This window comes from Sabethes cyaneus, chromosome 1 (genome assembly GCF_943734655.1).
Source record: "Sabethes cyaneus chromosome 1, idSabCyanKW18_F2, whole genome shotgun sequence".
Classification (NCBI taxonomy): domain Eukaryota; kingdom Metazoa; phylum Arthropoda; class Insecta; order Diptera; family Culicidae; genus Sabethes; species Sabethes cyaneus.
In genome coordinates, this window is record NC_071353.1 from 8,920,460 (window position 1) to 8,936,279 (window position 15,820).

Genomic DNA, 15,820 nt, shown 5'->3' on the forward strand with positions numbered 1-15,820 from the left:
AGGCAGTATCAGGCGGGCTTTATGGGGGCCCGTGCTACTACAGATCAAATTTTTACTCTCCACCAAATCCTCCAGAAATGTCGAAAGTACCACGTGCCCACGCATAATATTTTCGTGGATTTCAAGGCAGCATACGATACAGTCGAACACGAACAGCTATGGCAGATATTGCACGAGTACGGGTCTCCGGATAAACCGGTTACAAATCAATGCGTTGAAAACCAAATATACTAAATACCGTGTACCCCCGTTGGTATGATCTTCTTTAATCTGAACATTTTTAATCTGTACCCCGGTGGTATGAATGCGTTCACATTAAAAACCGATCAAGCGTCACACACAATTGACGTTAAAGTGGACCGGTAAATTAAAAATCAGAGGGGTTGTGTACAAGACACGACCGCATATATAGGTGACGCAGGACTACGTAAGTCTCTTTATAATGATAGTAGCATGTATTCATGCTTGTAATCATTCGATTCTTCATGTATACATGCTATATGCAACATATATACATGCTACATGCGTTGTACGTAACATTTATCAAAGTAGTAACATTGCATATGCTCAATTCTCAAAAGATTGTGCATTTGAAAACAATTTAACGAAATCAAGAACACAAACTATTGCTTTCCTGCTATCTTACTGAAATTGAAGATTGTTTTTATTACCCATGGTTCCCCACGTTGAAGGGATTTTACCAATTCAATCCTTTTTTATCAACAGCACATCTTTTTACGGCACTTCTAATGAAACGGCAAGCATGCGTATTCACAGAGTCGTATTACAACCGAACACTACAGCTGTAGCACATTTTTCCAACACAGATATCAAATTCGCCTAGGTTTAATCGTCTCGCAGTAAAGAATTTGCGATCTGTTGGGACAACGAACTTGTGTCATTTTTTCTGGCACACTTCCCTAACACAGACATCAAATTGAACTAGGTTTAATCGCGTTCGTAAGAAATCGTTTGGCACGAGGGGGCTTTGTCACTCTTTCTGGCGTACTTCCCAAGCAGGGACATCAAAATGGTCTAGGTTTAATCGCGGTGTTAAGAAATCTTGTTGAAATGAGGAAACTTGGTCACTTGTTTTGGCTTACTTCCCAAGCACAGATATCAAATCGGTATAGGTTTAGATCATCACAAAGAATCTTCCAACCAATCACGAAGCGAGAATTCTGGTAAAACATAGGTTCATTATTTACAATTTTTCAATAGTTCAACATCAAGAATCCATACTTTTCTTCATTTGGGTCAATTCTTAGAAGATTTTCCGATCGATTGGTGTAAGAATATTGAAAATCGATCGGAAAACCGCTGAGCTATTAGCGCTCAAAACCTTTCATTTTTCGTGACGCTCGCATTTTTCGATTTTTTGAAATGACACCCTATCTCAAAACTTGCCGTAAGACGTAGTCCTACGTCAAAAAAAGCAAAAAATCTTAATGCGTTTCCTCTTGCTTAGGAGCTTTGGCAATATAGCTCATATGCAACTTATCTCTCTCCAGCACTCAAAATAGACCATTTTAGTCGAAACTGCCGAGCCAATTTCGTATTATACAAACCGAACCTTTAGAATTCACGCATGTTTGAGATGTTTTCAAAACGTTTGTTTTCGTCAAATCAAAAGAACAAGTTCATAGGGTGCGCGTCTTGCGTGTTTGTGAAAATGAATAGAGTTACCAAATATTCAGATTAAAAATGAACTCGCCCAATCTGAACGAGCTGTTTTTCATATTAGCGGGGGTTGAGTGTATATGGTAGGAAGAAACTTCGCCTCCCACGAGCAGTCACTATTGACGGCGATGAGCTGCAAGTGGTTGATGAATTCGAATTCGTATACATACTTGGGATCTCTGGTCATCATCGACAATAACTCAACAAACATTTTTGTTTAAAATAGCTTATCCAACTATTGTACTGCTAATTCTCACGGAGCAAGTGCTTGATAAGCAATTATACAACAAAAATGTTACTTACTAGTAAGGAAATTCAACAACGCATTCAAGCTGGAAATCGAGCCTACTTTTCCCTCCGCAAGACGCTTCGATCAAGGAGTATTCGCCGCCGCACAAAGCTGGCGATGTACAAAACGCTACCGGACATACCAGCACTTTGCCGTATTTGAACGGAAGGTGTTGCGGATTATTTTTGGCGGAGTACAAACGGATAGCAAAGGATGGCGGAGGGGTATGAACCCAAATCGTGGCATGGCATTGGATTGGATTGAAGGGATTCCCTTCGTACACCTGGCGAAAGTTGGGAGACTACGGTGGGCCGGCAAAGGCCACCCCGGATCTCGGCTGGTAAAGTAAGTAAAGAAATCTTTGGCGTAAACTGTAGCGTAGCTGTAGTGGCGTAAAACCTTGTAAAGAATCCGCTTTAATCAAAATATCGTCGGAAACCGTGTTGACTCAAAAATCATCATAAGATCACTGAAAAAACTATTTAAAATCCAAAACTATTCGAAAAAACCGCTCGAATTTCAAAATTGTTTTAAACACTCACCTTAATTTGAAAAATGTTGTAAAAAACCAAAACCGTGTTCATTCAAAAATAGTCGTAAAAATACTTACTTAAGTGGCTTGCAATCCTAAGACAAAGCGTGTTGAACAGGGTTCTCCATATAACTCGGTTGTGGGCTACCGCTCTTCAATTCCTCGGACATCGAGTACTCTTCGCTAGATCTCGCTCCACCTGGTTCAACCATCTTGTTCACTGCGCTCCTGGTCGTCTTGTTCTTACTGAATTTGAGGCGAACACCATCTTTGCAGGGTAGTTGTCCGACATTCTTGTAACATCCCCTGCCCATCGTATCCGTTCAATTTTAACCACCTTTTGGATACTAGGTTTGCCATAGAGCTGTGCGAGTTAATGATTCATTCTCCGTCTCCATACCTCGTTCTCCTGTACGCCACCGCAGAGCGTTCTTAGCACTCGTCGTTCGAAAACTCTGAGCACTCGCAGGTCTTCCTCGAGCATTGTCCATGTTTTATGCCTGTAGAGAACAACCGGTCTAATAAGCAACTTGTACAGGGTGCACTTTGTATGGGGGCACATAGTAAGTACCCCAAGTAACCAAGAGTTCGAATAATGGTGTCTAGCAAGGGTTAAACAGCTTTATGTATATCAATCTATAACTTGCTAAGCAGTGTCACTTTTAAGTAATTAACCGAACTTTCAAGCTGTCTTGGGTTCACTGCATAGAACGCTAAGCAGCTTCGAAATAAACTGTCAAAAACTAAGAAAAAACAAATTTAGCAGCACTTCTATGTTCTATTTTTATACTTCTACCTAACTTCTATATTCGTTTCATTTGCCTGCTGTTGGGTTTGAACCCGGGTGTTACGCGTTGTAAACCTATACCGATCCACTGCGTCACCTTTGTCGTATACAAGCGATGTGAATTTTGCCAATGAGTTGTTAAGTAAAAGTTCGTTTTAGAATTTGCAGCAGATTTATGCAGCGCGAGTTAATTATAGAACATAAAGTTTGGAACCAGGCAATTAACTATAGTAGTGAGATACCGACAGCATATGCTACACAACACAGCACAATAATGAAGAGCATTACATTCTAATTTATATTTGTAATTAGAAATGTGCGAGGATTAAATTTATTGAAGTGAAATAAAAATAATTAATCTCCAATAGTTTCAGGTTCTGCTGGTTTGATCACCAGAAATGTAAACAAAAAAGCAGCACGCAGAACTTGTTAGCAACTCAAGTTAGTTCAGAACTTCATGTAGCATCCTAATAGCTTTGAAGTATCTATGAAGTACTCGCAGCACTTCTTAAAGCATTTAGTTCCACGTATACTTGATATACACTACTAATCAGCAAGAAAGTTCCACGGAACTGAATCTGAACTAATTATGAACTTTAGAGTTCGCGTGTCAAGTAATATTCGAACTTTTGGTTGCTTGGGATATGGTATCATTGTCCGCCGTTACCATCATTGAACCAAGGTAGACAAATTCGTCGACTATCGATCATTATACCTACTACTGCCCGTCGTAAAAATGAGTCGCGTTATTTAAAAAATCGTCACAAAAAACTATGTTTATACAAAACATTGTAAAAATAAGTCGTGTAAAGAAGACGAGTGTTCGAAGCAGTCATCAAGCCGCATGAAAAAAAACCTTCCCTCACCTTTGTATTAATTATCATTGATTTTACATTTACCTAGATGAAATATTTCAAGCTTCCAGTGAAGTTTTAGGTAGGTGGCGTTTAGTTTGAAAGCACCTGTCGCTGTCAAGTCGGTCGTATTTTGGAAGATTAACCAAAACAATCACAAGACGAAGACATTATCACAAAAACTGCAAGGCATCCGTGTTCATAGGAAACGAAGAGTAATTTATATGTGGTCTACGAAAATTTCCAGTTCAAAAGTTATTTACACATCGACCAGATATATTGGCGGCATAAGCATTGCTTGCCACAAACGATGGCTTACACTCGGTCGACCGAACTGTGCCAGATTCAATTCGAACTGGACACACTTGCTGATAAGCTAGAGGATGACTGGCGCACATTATTCTACCTAATCCCTCGGCAGATTGACGACATCGATCGACCACCGGGCAGCTATGCGATTAAGTATAATGGCACTCAAGAGCGGTGAGTCATATCGACCGTTGGTCACAATGCGTTTTATTATTGGAATTGTTTTTATAGTAAGAATTTTGCTTTTAGGGAGTTGGAAGATTACGGTGAACGACAAAACATTTCCCGTGCTAGACAGTTGCTGGAAGAATGGAGCACTTCCGGCCGTAAGGAAAACCGTCCCCGTCTTGGCCACTTGTTAACACTGTTGATTAAGGGAAACTTGTTTAGAGCGGCGGATTACATAGCTAGGGATATGCTTAAAGACAACCTTCCAGAGCGGCCCAGTTGTGGCCCGGCTGCTCCGATAGACATCGATCGGGAACTGGACTGTGAGCTGGAGAAAATGCTAGATGGGGTTACCTATCCCGACTCTGCAGCCTTACACAATGGAATGCAATCATTGACTTTAGAGGAAAATTTGGATCGTCCGGAGCCGCCGAAACGAGAACAGGTCACGGTTTTGGGTGAACTGATTGCCAGCGGTGTGTCGAACAGTGAGAACAATGAGCAGTCGAATACTGGTAGTGCGGTAATGCCGATGCTGAGCGCATTATTAGCGCCGGATGCCGAGGCAGGCCCTTCGGGTGTTGCTCCGGTGTTTTCGATTGTTGGTAACACTTTGTCATCAACTTCGGACAGTATGAGCGATACTAGTAGCAGCGCTAGTACTAGTACTAGCGAGAGTCGTTCAGCTCAGATGTCAACGACTTTAGGGACGATTGCCGAGGATGACGGAGTACCTAATTTATCGATATTCGGAGCGACTTCGTTACACAGTAATTTATCAAACGGAGGGTAAGGTTTTGAGTGTAGGTGTTTGATGGTTTTTAGACAATCAAATATATTTTATTTTTAGGGACAACCCCGTTCCTCGATTTTCAGCCATCTTCACTAGCACTCAGCAACAATCATCGGTAAGCGGCTCTCCTCAGTTGCCTCGGTTTTCCATTATTGGTTTGTCACAGGAGGAAAGAGGCGATATTTCGACGGTCAACAATTCAAATCTAATTCAATTTTCGTCCGTAAACTGCCCGATTTCTTCGATAGCTAACTTTCCGTACAGTTTGCTCAAGACAGCCACCGCAAATTTTGATAAACGTCCGTTTTCGAAGGATAAACTCGAAGTGGCAGAGGGACGATTGCTTGGCACCGGTGGTTTCGGTGAAGTTTTTCTTGGTATTAACTTATCTGCAGATATTGCCCTGGCTGCAGTCAAACGGCTCTTTCCATCTAATTATAAGTATCGGGAAAAATACGATAGAGAACGGGAGATTCTCACTAAATATAGCCATCCAAACATTGTCCGTCTGTTTGGTTACTCGGAAGACAACGAATTGTGTTTAGTTTACGAGTTTCTTGCGGATGGGAACTTGGAAAGCGCTTTGGAGCGTTCCCGCCGGCGGCAATCGCTGCTGACTGCCTCTAGTCGTATCGACTATCTGCTCGGGATTGCTTCTGCCATCGAATATCTGCACAGTCCACAAGTTCAGGTAATCCACCGCGATATTACATTAGCCAATGTGCTGCTGGACGGTGCATCGGTTGCCAAACTGTGTGATTTTGGTTTGGTCAAACGCATAGATAGCATGACGGCAACCAGTGTGATGGGAACGGGACCGTATCTCGCACCAGAATCGCTGCGCGGCACCGTAACACCCGCGATGGATATTTACTCTTTCGGAGTTGTCCTGGCTGCGGTTGGCACCGGCAAGGAAATATTGGTGTCGGTTCCAGGCGGAGAAGATCTGCTGGAACTGGTTACCAGTGAAGTAACTGATCCGCAGGCTTTAGTGGATCGCGCGGTGCGACCGGAGGAGGTGGATAGCTGGCTAGAGCTTGGTCGATGTATCCTTGATTTGGCCAAACGCTGTCTACGGGAGCGATTACAACGACCAACCGCACGGGCAGTTAGGGAGCGAATCGGTGAAATAGCGGTAGAAAGGCCGGAACACTTCAGTCACAATTATTCGACAAACCAGTAATCGAATTAGTTAGCTAGAGTAAGAGACCCCAGTTGCCTTATTTTGGTAAACGTTTAGTGCAATGTAAAAATTTTAAATGCTTAGATTAAAGACGTATTTGCTTGGCAAAAGAGAATGATTACTTGACAATGAGGAAAAGAAAAAAGCTTCCGTGTTTCACCGGCCATTCGCTAGAATCGGTCTTACATATCTTCCAGGAAATCGGCAAAATTGATGACGCAAATCAATTGATCAATTCTAACCGATTGCTGCCAGCCACTCTAAAACTTTCTATCGTTCGACTAGGTACTGCTCATGGCGGCGGCTCCTTGATACATTCTATCTATTTACGGTAGCTAGCTAAACGATTTTCATCATCATCATTATCATCATTGCCGTCACATTAAAGATCATGATCTTGATCTTCACAAATCATACATGTATACACACCTCTGCGTCACTTATTGTTCTCCAACGCTTCGACAGCGCAGAGTGACTTTCTTCTCCGTCCTTGAGCACAGGACAGAGCGCTAGTCGTTGGTTCCGCATTGGTCCTGCTCGGTCGCGACGACTATTCCAAAATTCCACGAATAAGGTACAACTGTTGTCCGTGTGTGCTCTATACGATCACGAAGCGTGAAGCGAAAAAAACAAAAAATAAATTGATCATTCAACAACGGTCAAATTTTAAGGTTCAACTTAGCAACATACGTAGTGAGAAAACCGGTTGAAAGCGGTCATCTTAACTGTTGTAGGTAGCTCAGTTTTACTTTTGCTGCCGGTGTCGAAGTATCCGTTCTTTTTGAAAGCGAAATCCGGGTGACCTTCGAATTGGCGAACAAAAAACCTCCGAGCACGATTCATCCGTCAATCTACGGCGGCGGCGGCGGCGGCAGCTGCGGTGCACTTGATCCGGTCATTGACAGGAAACAGGTACATGACTTCCTGTTTGATTCCGTTTTACACGTGCAGGAGAAGAGGGTGAAGAGGGCTAATTATATATGTTATTGAAATTAACGGGTTTTCGGGTGATTCCATGATAAAATCATCATGTTTTATAGACGTAGGTATGTAAATTTATTACGCAGCGTACAACATTTGTAGCATGAATCACAAGTCGCTGTTCAAGTTCACGAACGGTCGTTGCACCTTTTTTGCCTAGCCTAGGGCAATCCAGCAAATATAATATTATCAATAGCACATATAAATGTAAAATGTGCACATGCCTATAATCTGAAATATGATTAATATGATCTCGCGACCGGAAGCGGCTGGAGTGCACATAATTTTTAAATGAAATACCACTCAATCGTGTTATTGACAGTGTAAGGAACAATTTCGCTGATTCGCTAATAAGTGATAAACCCTTGAAATCGCTAATCACTAAATCGCTAAATGCAATTTTAGCAATTAAAAAAATATTCCAATGTTTATCTCGCCGTTTTTGGGCTTGCTCATTCCCTTCTCGCTGATCATCAGTCACAGAAGGACCTTCCTTGGAAAATTTGGTGTAATCGCTTACCTTATTGGCGGGGAGCGTAAAGTACCCGCTCCTTTGTCAATCGTTACCGTCCAACCATCCAATCCGGTATGTCTCGTCATCCATATTTTCGCCGGAAAGATGTTTTTCACGAGCACAATCAGCCGTGATTGCCTGTTGCCAGGATATGACCGACCTGGACTGACGCATCCACATAAAAATACCCATCTTAAGGTACCAGTACACTGTTTGCTGAATCATCCAATATTTGATCTATTTCATCAAATAAATTTGAAAACCCGTGTACTGACCCAACCAAATATTCGAACAAATTTTATTTTTCAAAATGTCGCCGAGCTTTTCCAATAAAATTTGGCGGTTTGTAAAACAGTGTAATATGCCAATCAAATTAAATTTGTTTTCGTAACATTTTGCGCTGTTCGCCGGTTTGTTTGCTTGAAACTTATCAAAAAAGCTCACAATGTTTATTATTTGAACTGCTGTCAAAATCGAATTTGGTACAGGAAAAATCGTGCAGAAAGGGAGTTTTGCAAAGGAAATGACACTGGAATAAATCAGGACATTATTAAATCAATAGTGAAAAGTTAAAAAGATTATGAATAATGAGGAGATCACTTAATAGACCTGTTTTTCGAACATGATTTGTTTAACGGGAAAATAGCAGTCATTAACTTTTCGTCGGAGAGCCTAATTTCGAAAGCAGTTTTTGGACCCAATAGCTGGGGTCTGGTTGTAAAAATATAAATACTGCCTTCTTCTTGCCAATCTGAACACAGCGAATATATTTTCATTAACAGAATTTTTGTTTCAAACAAAAAAACTGCTTTTGAAATTGGCAGAATCGATGACGACTAATTTCACCTTAAATACCCTCTAAAATTAGGCACTACCACGTATATAATACTACATATGTGAAACATTATTCTAGTAAATCTAGTAAATAGTCAGCATGTAAACGTTCATTTCAGGATCGAAAGGCTACATTCTGTTTCTGTTAACATGGATAATTTACTAGAAAATATGAACAATAATTGTATGCATATCCACCTTTTCGCGCGCTTAATGGCGGCTAGTGGGTACATTTTTCGACAATGTTTATTTGCTTTTGGGAACTCCGCTCACGTATGCTTGAAAGTTCTACAACGACAATTAAGGCTGGAAATATTAACTTAACGTGAACAAAGCCAAAAGCATGCTAACGTTTTCCGAAAGTTGTATCCACTAGCCGTCATTACGCACGTGAATAGGTGGATAGCTGTGTGACATTCAATTTTATTCTGGTTTTGTGTGTCGCAAGAAGTGCGCTGTAATCGCACAGTGATGCGCTATCCAGCTTTTTACACCATCTGCCATAATAACGGACGGTATCAGGATTGCTAATGTGCGACTAATACAGTGCATCGTGTTACAGTGTTTGTGTGCATCGTGAAAAATTTTTCGCAGCGAAAAAAAATTTGGAGATGCAAACAAACCGCGTATACGTATACGCGGCGAACTGTGCGTGCGGTAAATGTCAGCAATCTCTATAATACGTACTAGTACTTCATGAACTATGTACATTATAGCAAAAATTAGACTGCAAAAATGAAATACTGCGGAAAAATAATGTCCCAAATTTATGTGCATGCATAAATTTGGGACATTATTTTTCCGCAGTATTCATTTTTCTTGAATAGTAGGGGTATAGATTACCGGGTAATAAGCGCTTGATTAACTGTTATTCAACAGAAATGTTTGTTGCATATATCTGGCATCTGCTTACGACCTTTTGAAAAGTTGGTGCCGAACTTATTATATACCAAGCAATGCCTTTATGTAAAGAGCATTTTAAGCAAACTGTGAAACCCTCCGAGGGTAATAAGACGCAGTTAGCTCCCGACAATCAGTGGGAAACAGTGAAAAAGAAGAAGGCCAGGAAGAAAGAGGAGGATCGAACTCCACCGAAAGTGGCCAGAAAAAAGAGGAGCAAAGGCGATGCCCTTATCCTCAAAACTGAGGGGCTGAGCTATGCAGAAGTTTTGAAGGCCATGAGAGGGGATGAGCAGCTGAAGGGTCTTGGCGCGGATGTACGGAGTATCCGCCGCTCCCGCACCGGCGACATGATCCTTGAGCTCAAAAAGGATGCCACTGAGAAGGGTTCTGCCTACAAAGTGCTGGCAGAAAAGGTCCTTGGTGATGGCATACAGATCCGCGCACTGACGCCTGAGATGACTCTCCAGCATAAAAACCTGGACGAGATCACTGAAGCGGTCGAACTGACACGAGCTCTCAAGGAGCAATGTAACGTGGTGGTGACTACCGAAGCAGTTCGTCTGCGCAAGGGACCGGCGGGAACCCAGGTAGCTACAATAAGACTTCCACTGGTAGACGGGAATACAGCCCTGAAGGCGGCCAAGCTGAAGGTGGGATGGTCCGTATGCTCACTGAGCGTGTTCCAGCAGCCGGAGGCTTGCTTCCGGTGCTTTGAGCGAGGGCACAAGTCCTGGAGCTGTAAGGGGCCTGACAGAAGCCACCTGTGTAGAAGATGTGGCGGTACGGGCCATATAGCGAGGGACTGTTCGGCGCCGCCTAAGTGCCTGATATGTACAGGCCAACGGGACGCTAAGCACACAACAGGAGGCTCAAAGTGCCCGGCAGGCGCGCCTGCGACTAAAACACGGGCGTAGTGCAGGTAACACAACTAAACTTGAACCACTGCCATGCGGCCCAGCAGCTGTTATACCAAGCAGTTACTGAGTCGTTGACGGACATTGCCATCATCTCGGACCCATACCGCATCCCTGCCGGAAATGGTAACTGGGTCTCGGATAGGTCCGGGTTGGCGGCTATATGGACGACAAGCAGGTTCCCGGTTCAAGAGGTTGTGTCAACTGCAGACGAGGGATTTGCGGTTGCCAAAATGGGTGGAGTGTTCTACTGCAGCTGTTATGCTCCGCCGAGTTGGTCGATCGAGCAGTTTACGCGGATGGTAGACCAAGTATCAGTTGCGCTGACTGGTCTAAGGCCGGTGGTTGTGGCGGGCGACTTTAACGCTTGGGCGGTTGAGTGGGGAAGTCGTCGCACGAACCATAGGGGTCGGATTCTGCTTGAGGCTCTGGCAAAGCTCAACGTAGACCTGGCCAACGTCGGCACCACAAGTACCTTCAGCAGGAATGGTGCAGAGTCTATTATCGACGTGACATTCGGCAGCCCTGGTCTGATAGGAGACTGGAGGGTAGACAATGGCTACACTCACAGTGACCATCAGGCGGTCCGCTATGGTGTTGGTCAGATAACGAGGCGGCAGGCGGCGGGTAGAGCCAACACTCCAACCACCCGTGGGTGGAAGACATCATACTTCGATCCTGAAGTATTTGTGGAAGCGATCCGAAGAGAGTGCGGTGATCGCGATATGCCCGATCCGAACGCTGATCATTTGGTTGAGGTGCTGTCGCGAGCGTGTGACGCCACCATGCCTAGGAAAAGCCGACCTAGGTATGGTAGGTCACCGGTTTACTGGTGGACAGAAGAAATTGCGGAACTCCGCGGAGCCTGCTTTCGTGCAAGGAGAATTATGCAAAGAGCTCGTTCTGACGAGGGCAGAGCAGAATGTCGAGTAGCACTAGTTTCTGCACGCGCAGCGCTTAAGAGTGGGATAATAGCTAGCAAGCGAGCCTGCTTTGAAAGGTTATGTGCCAGTGCCAATGCGAACCAGTGGGGTGATGCCTACAGGATCGTAATGGCAAAGGCCAAGGGCGTGATGGCACCCGCAGAGAGATCGCCAGAGATGCTGGAGCGGATCATTGAGGGCCTCTTTCCGCGCCACGAGCCAAGGCCCTGGCCTCAGGCCGCTGAGTCGTCCCACGGCCGACGTTCCAGTATCTCAGACCATAGCGTAGGATGGTCGGTCTCCGTGCCGAACATCCAAAGTAACGTGGGCGACGGTGGTTTAGAGGTCGGGGAGGAAGTAACGGTTACGAACGAGGAACTCATTGAGATCGCTAAATCCCTAAAGGTGAGCAAGGCACCGGGATCAGACGGAATCCCGAATATGGCCCTTAAAGCGGCTATTCTGGAGACCCCCGAATTATTCGGGGCAGTAATGAGTAGATGCCTGGAAGCTGGCAACTTCCCGGACAGATGGAAACGACAGAATCTGGTCCTATTGCCGAAGCCGGGAAAACCTCCGGGTATCCCCTCGTCATATAGGCCGATCTGTCTGCTCGATACTGCCGGCAAGGTGTTGGAAAGGGTTATCCTTAACAGACTCGTACAGTACACTGAGGGTACAAACGGTCTGTCAAGGAACCAATTCGGCTTCCGAAAAGGCAAATCTACGGTGGATGACATCTTGTCTGTCACTAAGACAGCCGAGGTGGCAATCCAGCCCAAGAGGACAGGTATTCGTTATTGCGCAGTTGTCACGCTCGACGTGAGAAATGCGTTTAATAGCGCTAGCTGGGACTCCATAGCCAACTCGCTTCGGAACGTCCAAGTGCCGGTGTCGCTGTACAGGATCCTGGAAAATTATTTCCAGAATCGTGTGCTATGCTACAACACGGAGGAGGGTCAGAAGTGCGTTCCAATCACCGCAGGGGTTCCGCAAGGTTCCATACTGGGCCCGGTGTTGTGGAACGTCATGTATGACGAGGTGTTGAAGCTAAAGTTCCCGGTAGGGGTGGTGATTGTCGGCTTTGCGGATGACATCACCCTGGAAGTCTATGGTGAATCTATCAGAGAGGTTGAGTTGACGGCTGCCCACTCTATAAGCATTGTTGAAGATTGAATGCGATCCAGGAAACTGGAGCTAGCGCATCATAAAACGGAGGTTATCGTTGTGAACAACCGCAAGTCGGTACAGCATGCAAAGATCAGCGTCGGGGACTGCACTATTTCGTCAACGCGGTCCTTAAAACTTCTGGGAGTCATGGTCGACGACAAGCTCAAGTTCGGGAGCCACGTCGACTATACCTGCAAGAAGGCTTCCACAGCTATTTCGGCATTGTCTCGTATAATGTCTAATAGCTCTGCGGTATATGGCAGCAAACGAAGGCTATTAGCCAACGTGGTCCAGTCTATACTTAGGTATGGCGGGCCGGTGTGGTCATCGGCGTTAGGTACCAAAAGCTATCTAGCCAAGCTGGAAAGCACCTATCGTCTCATGTGCTTGAGAGTGGCGAGTGCGTATCGCACAGTTTCACATGACGCAATCTGCGTCCTAGCAGGTATGATGCCTATTGGCATTATCATCAGCGAAGACGTAGAGTGCTTCAACCAACGAGGAACTAAAGGCATACGGAGTACCACAAGATCGGCCTCGATGACCACATGGCAGCGGGCATGGTCTAATTCCACAAAAGGTCGGTGGACACACCGACTTATCCCGGAACTATCTGGGTGGGTCAACAGGCGCCACGGCGAAGTCAACTTCTACCTGACACAGATTCTGTCAGGGCATGGTTGCTTCAGACAGTATCTGCATAAGTTTGGGCATGCGGAGTCCCCCGTTGTCCCGAATGCGTGGATGTTGAGGAAACGGCAGAACATGCTTTCTTCATATGCCCTCGTTTCGCGGGCGCGAGACGCAGCATGATGGCAGTGAGCGGACAGGACACTACTCCGGATAACTTAGTCCAAAAGATGTGTTCCAGCTCGGACATCTGGGGAGCGGTCAATGCGGCTGCTACCCAGATTGTACTCGAGCTACAAACCCACTGGAGAGCCGATCAACGGCGAATAAACAGCCTAACTACCATAGTCCAGTAGTTATCTAAGCGAGTGCATTAAGCACAATACCCCTCCCTGAAGTAATACCGATAAGGTGGTGCCAGGGGGGATTGAGGCTGGAGACTCGAGTAGGGTTTTAGTGGGTCTGGATCCTCACGCCCCATTAGGGGGGTCGGGATACCTAAACCCCACTCCCTGAGGTATCTTCTCAGGTGTCTGATAGTACCGTATCTTCTAAGGCGCTCAGCAGATTTCCCAACTCGTAAAAAAAAAAGAGCATTTTACGTGACAAAGCGACATGCTGACTTGCTGATATCGATGTTGCGCTTTCCCTGTGCTGTGCTGGTACTTTGACAATCCGCAGATGCCCCACGGGAAAGCAAAACAGAGCTGCCACAAATACAGATATTTGTGCATACATAAATTTGGGACCCATCAATTATTTCAGTTGCTGTGATTCCTGGCGCTACTAATGTTCCTGAATTTTAAAGTAGTCCATAAACTATTTATGTTATTTAAAAGAATTGGTGAATGACCAATTGGTTAAAACCACATTAAATAGCAATAAGCAATTATGAAAAGATTAGATTGAGAAAATTAAATACTCCGGAGAAAACGGTAGGGTCCCAAATTTATGCATGCACAAATATCTGTATTTCTGGGAGCTGTGAAGCAAAATCAATATCAGCAATGTTGTTATGGTTCGTAAAATGGTCAATTCGGCTGATATTCCAATACCAATATCAGCGACACGGCTGACATTGGTATTGATATTAGTGATGTCCGAAATTTTTAATTATTCGATTGCCGATTAATCGATCGAGTAGGCACTGGTCGATTAGTTCAGTATTCGTGCTAGTAGTAGTGTTCGACATCGGAACGAAAATTGAGGTCCGGGTTCCGGTCCGGTAAAAATCGGCACGAATTTTCTTATTCCGACTTTATTCCGGTCCGATTTGGCTCGGTTCCGGTTCCGGAACCTGAGCAGAGCCAAATCGGACCGGATCATTAGTCTTTATAGTCGGAATAACAAAGTTCGTGCCGCCTTTTAACCGGACCGGCCCGGAACCCGGACTTCAATTTTCGTTCCGATGTCGAACACTAGCTAGTAGTATTCGACTATAAATATTCGAATATTTCGTTAAATTATTCGATTAATCTTTCGATTATGAACGATTAATGGGGATTATTCTCATTTTTTTAATCTTATTTAAACTATTCGCTTAATGAATTACTCGTGTCGGCAGTATTCGATTACAAATTATTCGATTATTCCATGCTGTAATCGATTAATCGAGAAATTACCGGACATCACTAAATGTAGAAATTGAATTTACACTCAAGTCGCTTTTTACGCGAAGGATACCTCCCGCGTAAATCAAAACCGCGTAAATTCCGAAAACCGCGTAAATTCCGAAAACCGCGGTAAAAAAACCGCGTAAATTCCGCTTAAAAAACAAAATTTCGCGTAAAAAAACTGTGGATTTCAACACTACGTGTAAAAATAGACGTTTTGACCACATCCGCGTAAATTCAGAAAACCGCCTAAATTCCGAAAACCGCGTAAATTCCGAAAACCGCGTGAAAATAGTCGCGTAAAAAATCTCGTAAAAAGCGACTTCAGTGTATATAAATTGCATTTTTTCGTACCGCAGTAATTTGTATTAATTATTTTGAATTAATAATAATGCCTGTATTAAAACGTGTTTAAAAAAATTAAAATGGATTTCAGCTTCCTGTTAAATGAATTGCCTCACTTTGCGAGCGTACTTTTTTTTGCGTATTTTCTCTGTTTGATCTGCACAGAAATCTGCTGGCGCAAACATTTTCGGGCCGAATGTATTTGATAATCTCACGAATTTCATGCTGTTTTGCAAACAGTGTACTGGCCCCACAAAATATGTCAAAATTTATTTGATTTTGTAACACGGGTAACGTCTCAGATCGAATTTTTGACATCAAATTTGACAAACAGTGTACTGGGCAAGACAAATATGTCTGTCAAATACCAAAATTTGCCCAAATTCTGACAGGAAGAA

General features: G+C 44.0%; 1 protein-coding gene across 1 annotated transcript; it reads left to right on the forward strand.

Annotated features, from left to right (window-relative positions):
* The first annotated feature begins 4,302 nt into the window (after positions 1 to 4,302).
* LOC128744255 (interleukin-1 receptor-associated kinase 4-like) lies at positions 4,303 to 6,689 on the forward strand. Its single transcript, XM_053841116.1, has 3 exons — positions 4,303 to 4,625; positions 4,701 to 5,408; positions 5,470 to 6,689. Exons 1-3 carry the CDS (start codon positions 4,453 to 4,455, stop codon positions 6,593 to 6,595), a joined length of 2,007 nt encoding a protein of 668 aa, XP_053697091.1. The 5' UTR covers positions 4,303 to 4,452; the 3' UTR covers positions 6,596 to 6,689.
* The last annotated feature ends 9,131 nt before the right edge of the window (positions 6,690 to 15,820 follow it).

What these genes read in the sequence shown, in the direction of transcription:
- LOC128744255 (XM_053841116.1), top strand. Translation starts at nt 4,453, where the DNA reads ATGGCTTACACTCGGTCGACCGAACTGTGCCAGATTCAATTCGAACTG. An exon ending in TATAATGGCACTCAAGAGCG is followed by an intron (nt 4,626 to 4,700) that starts GTGAGTCATATC and finishes TTTTGCTTTTAG; the next exon opens with GGAGTTGGAAGATTACGGTG. An exon ending in AGTAATTTATCAAACGGAGG is followed by an intron (nt 5,409 to 5,469) that starts GTAAGGTTTTGA and finishes TTTTATTTTTAG; the next exon opens with GGACAACCCCGTTCCTCGAT.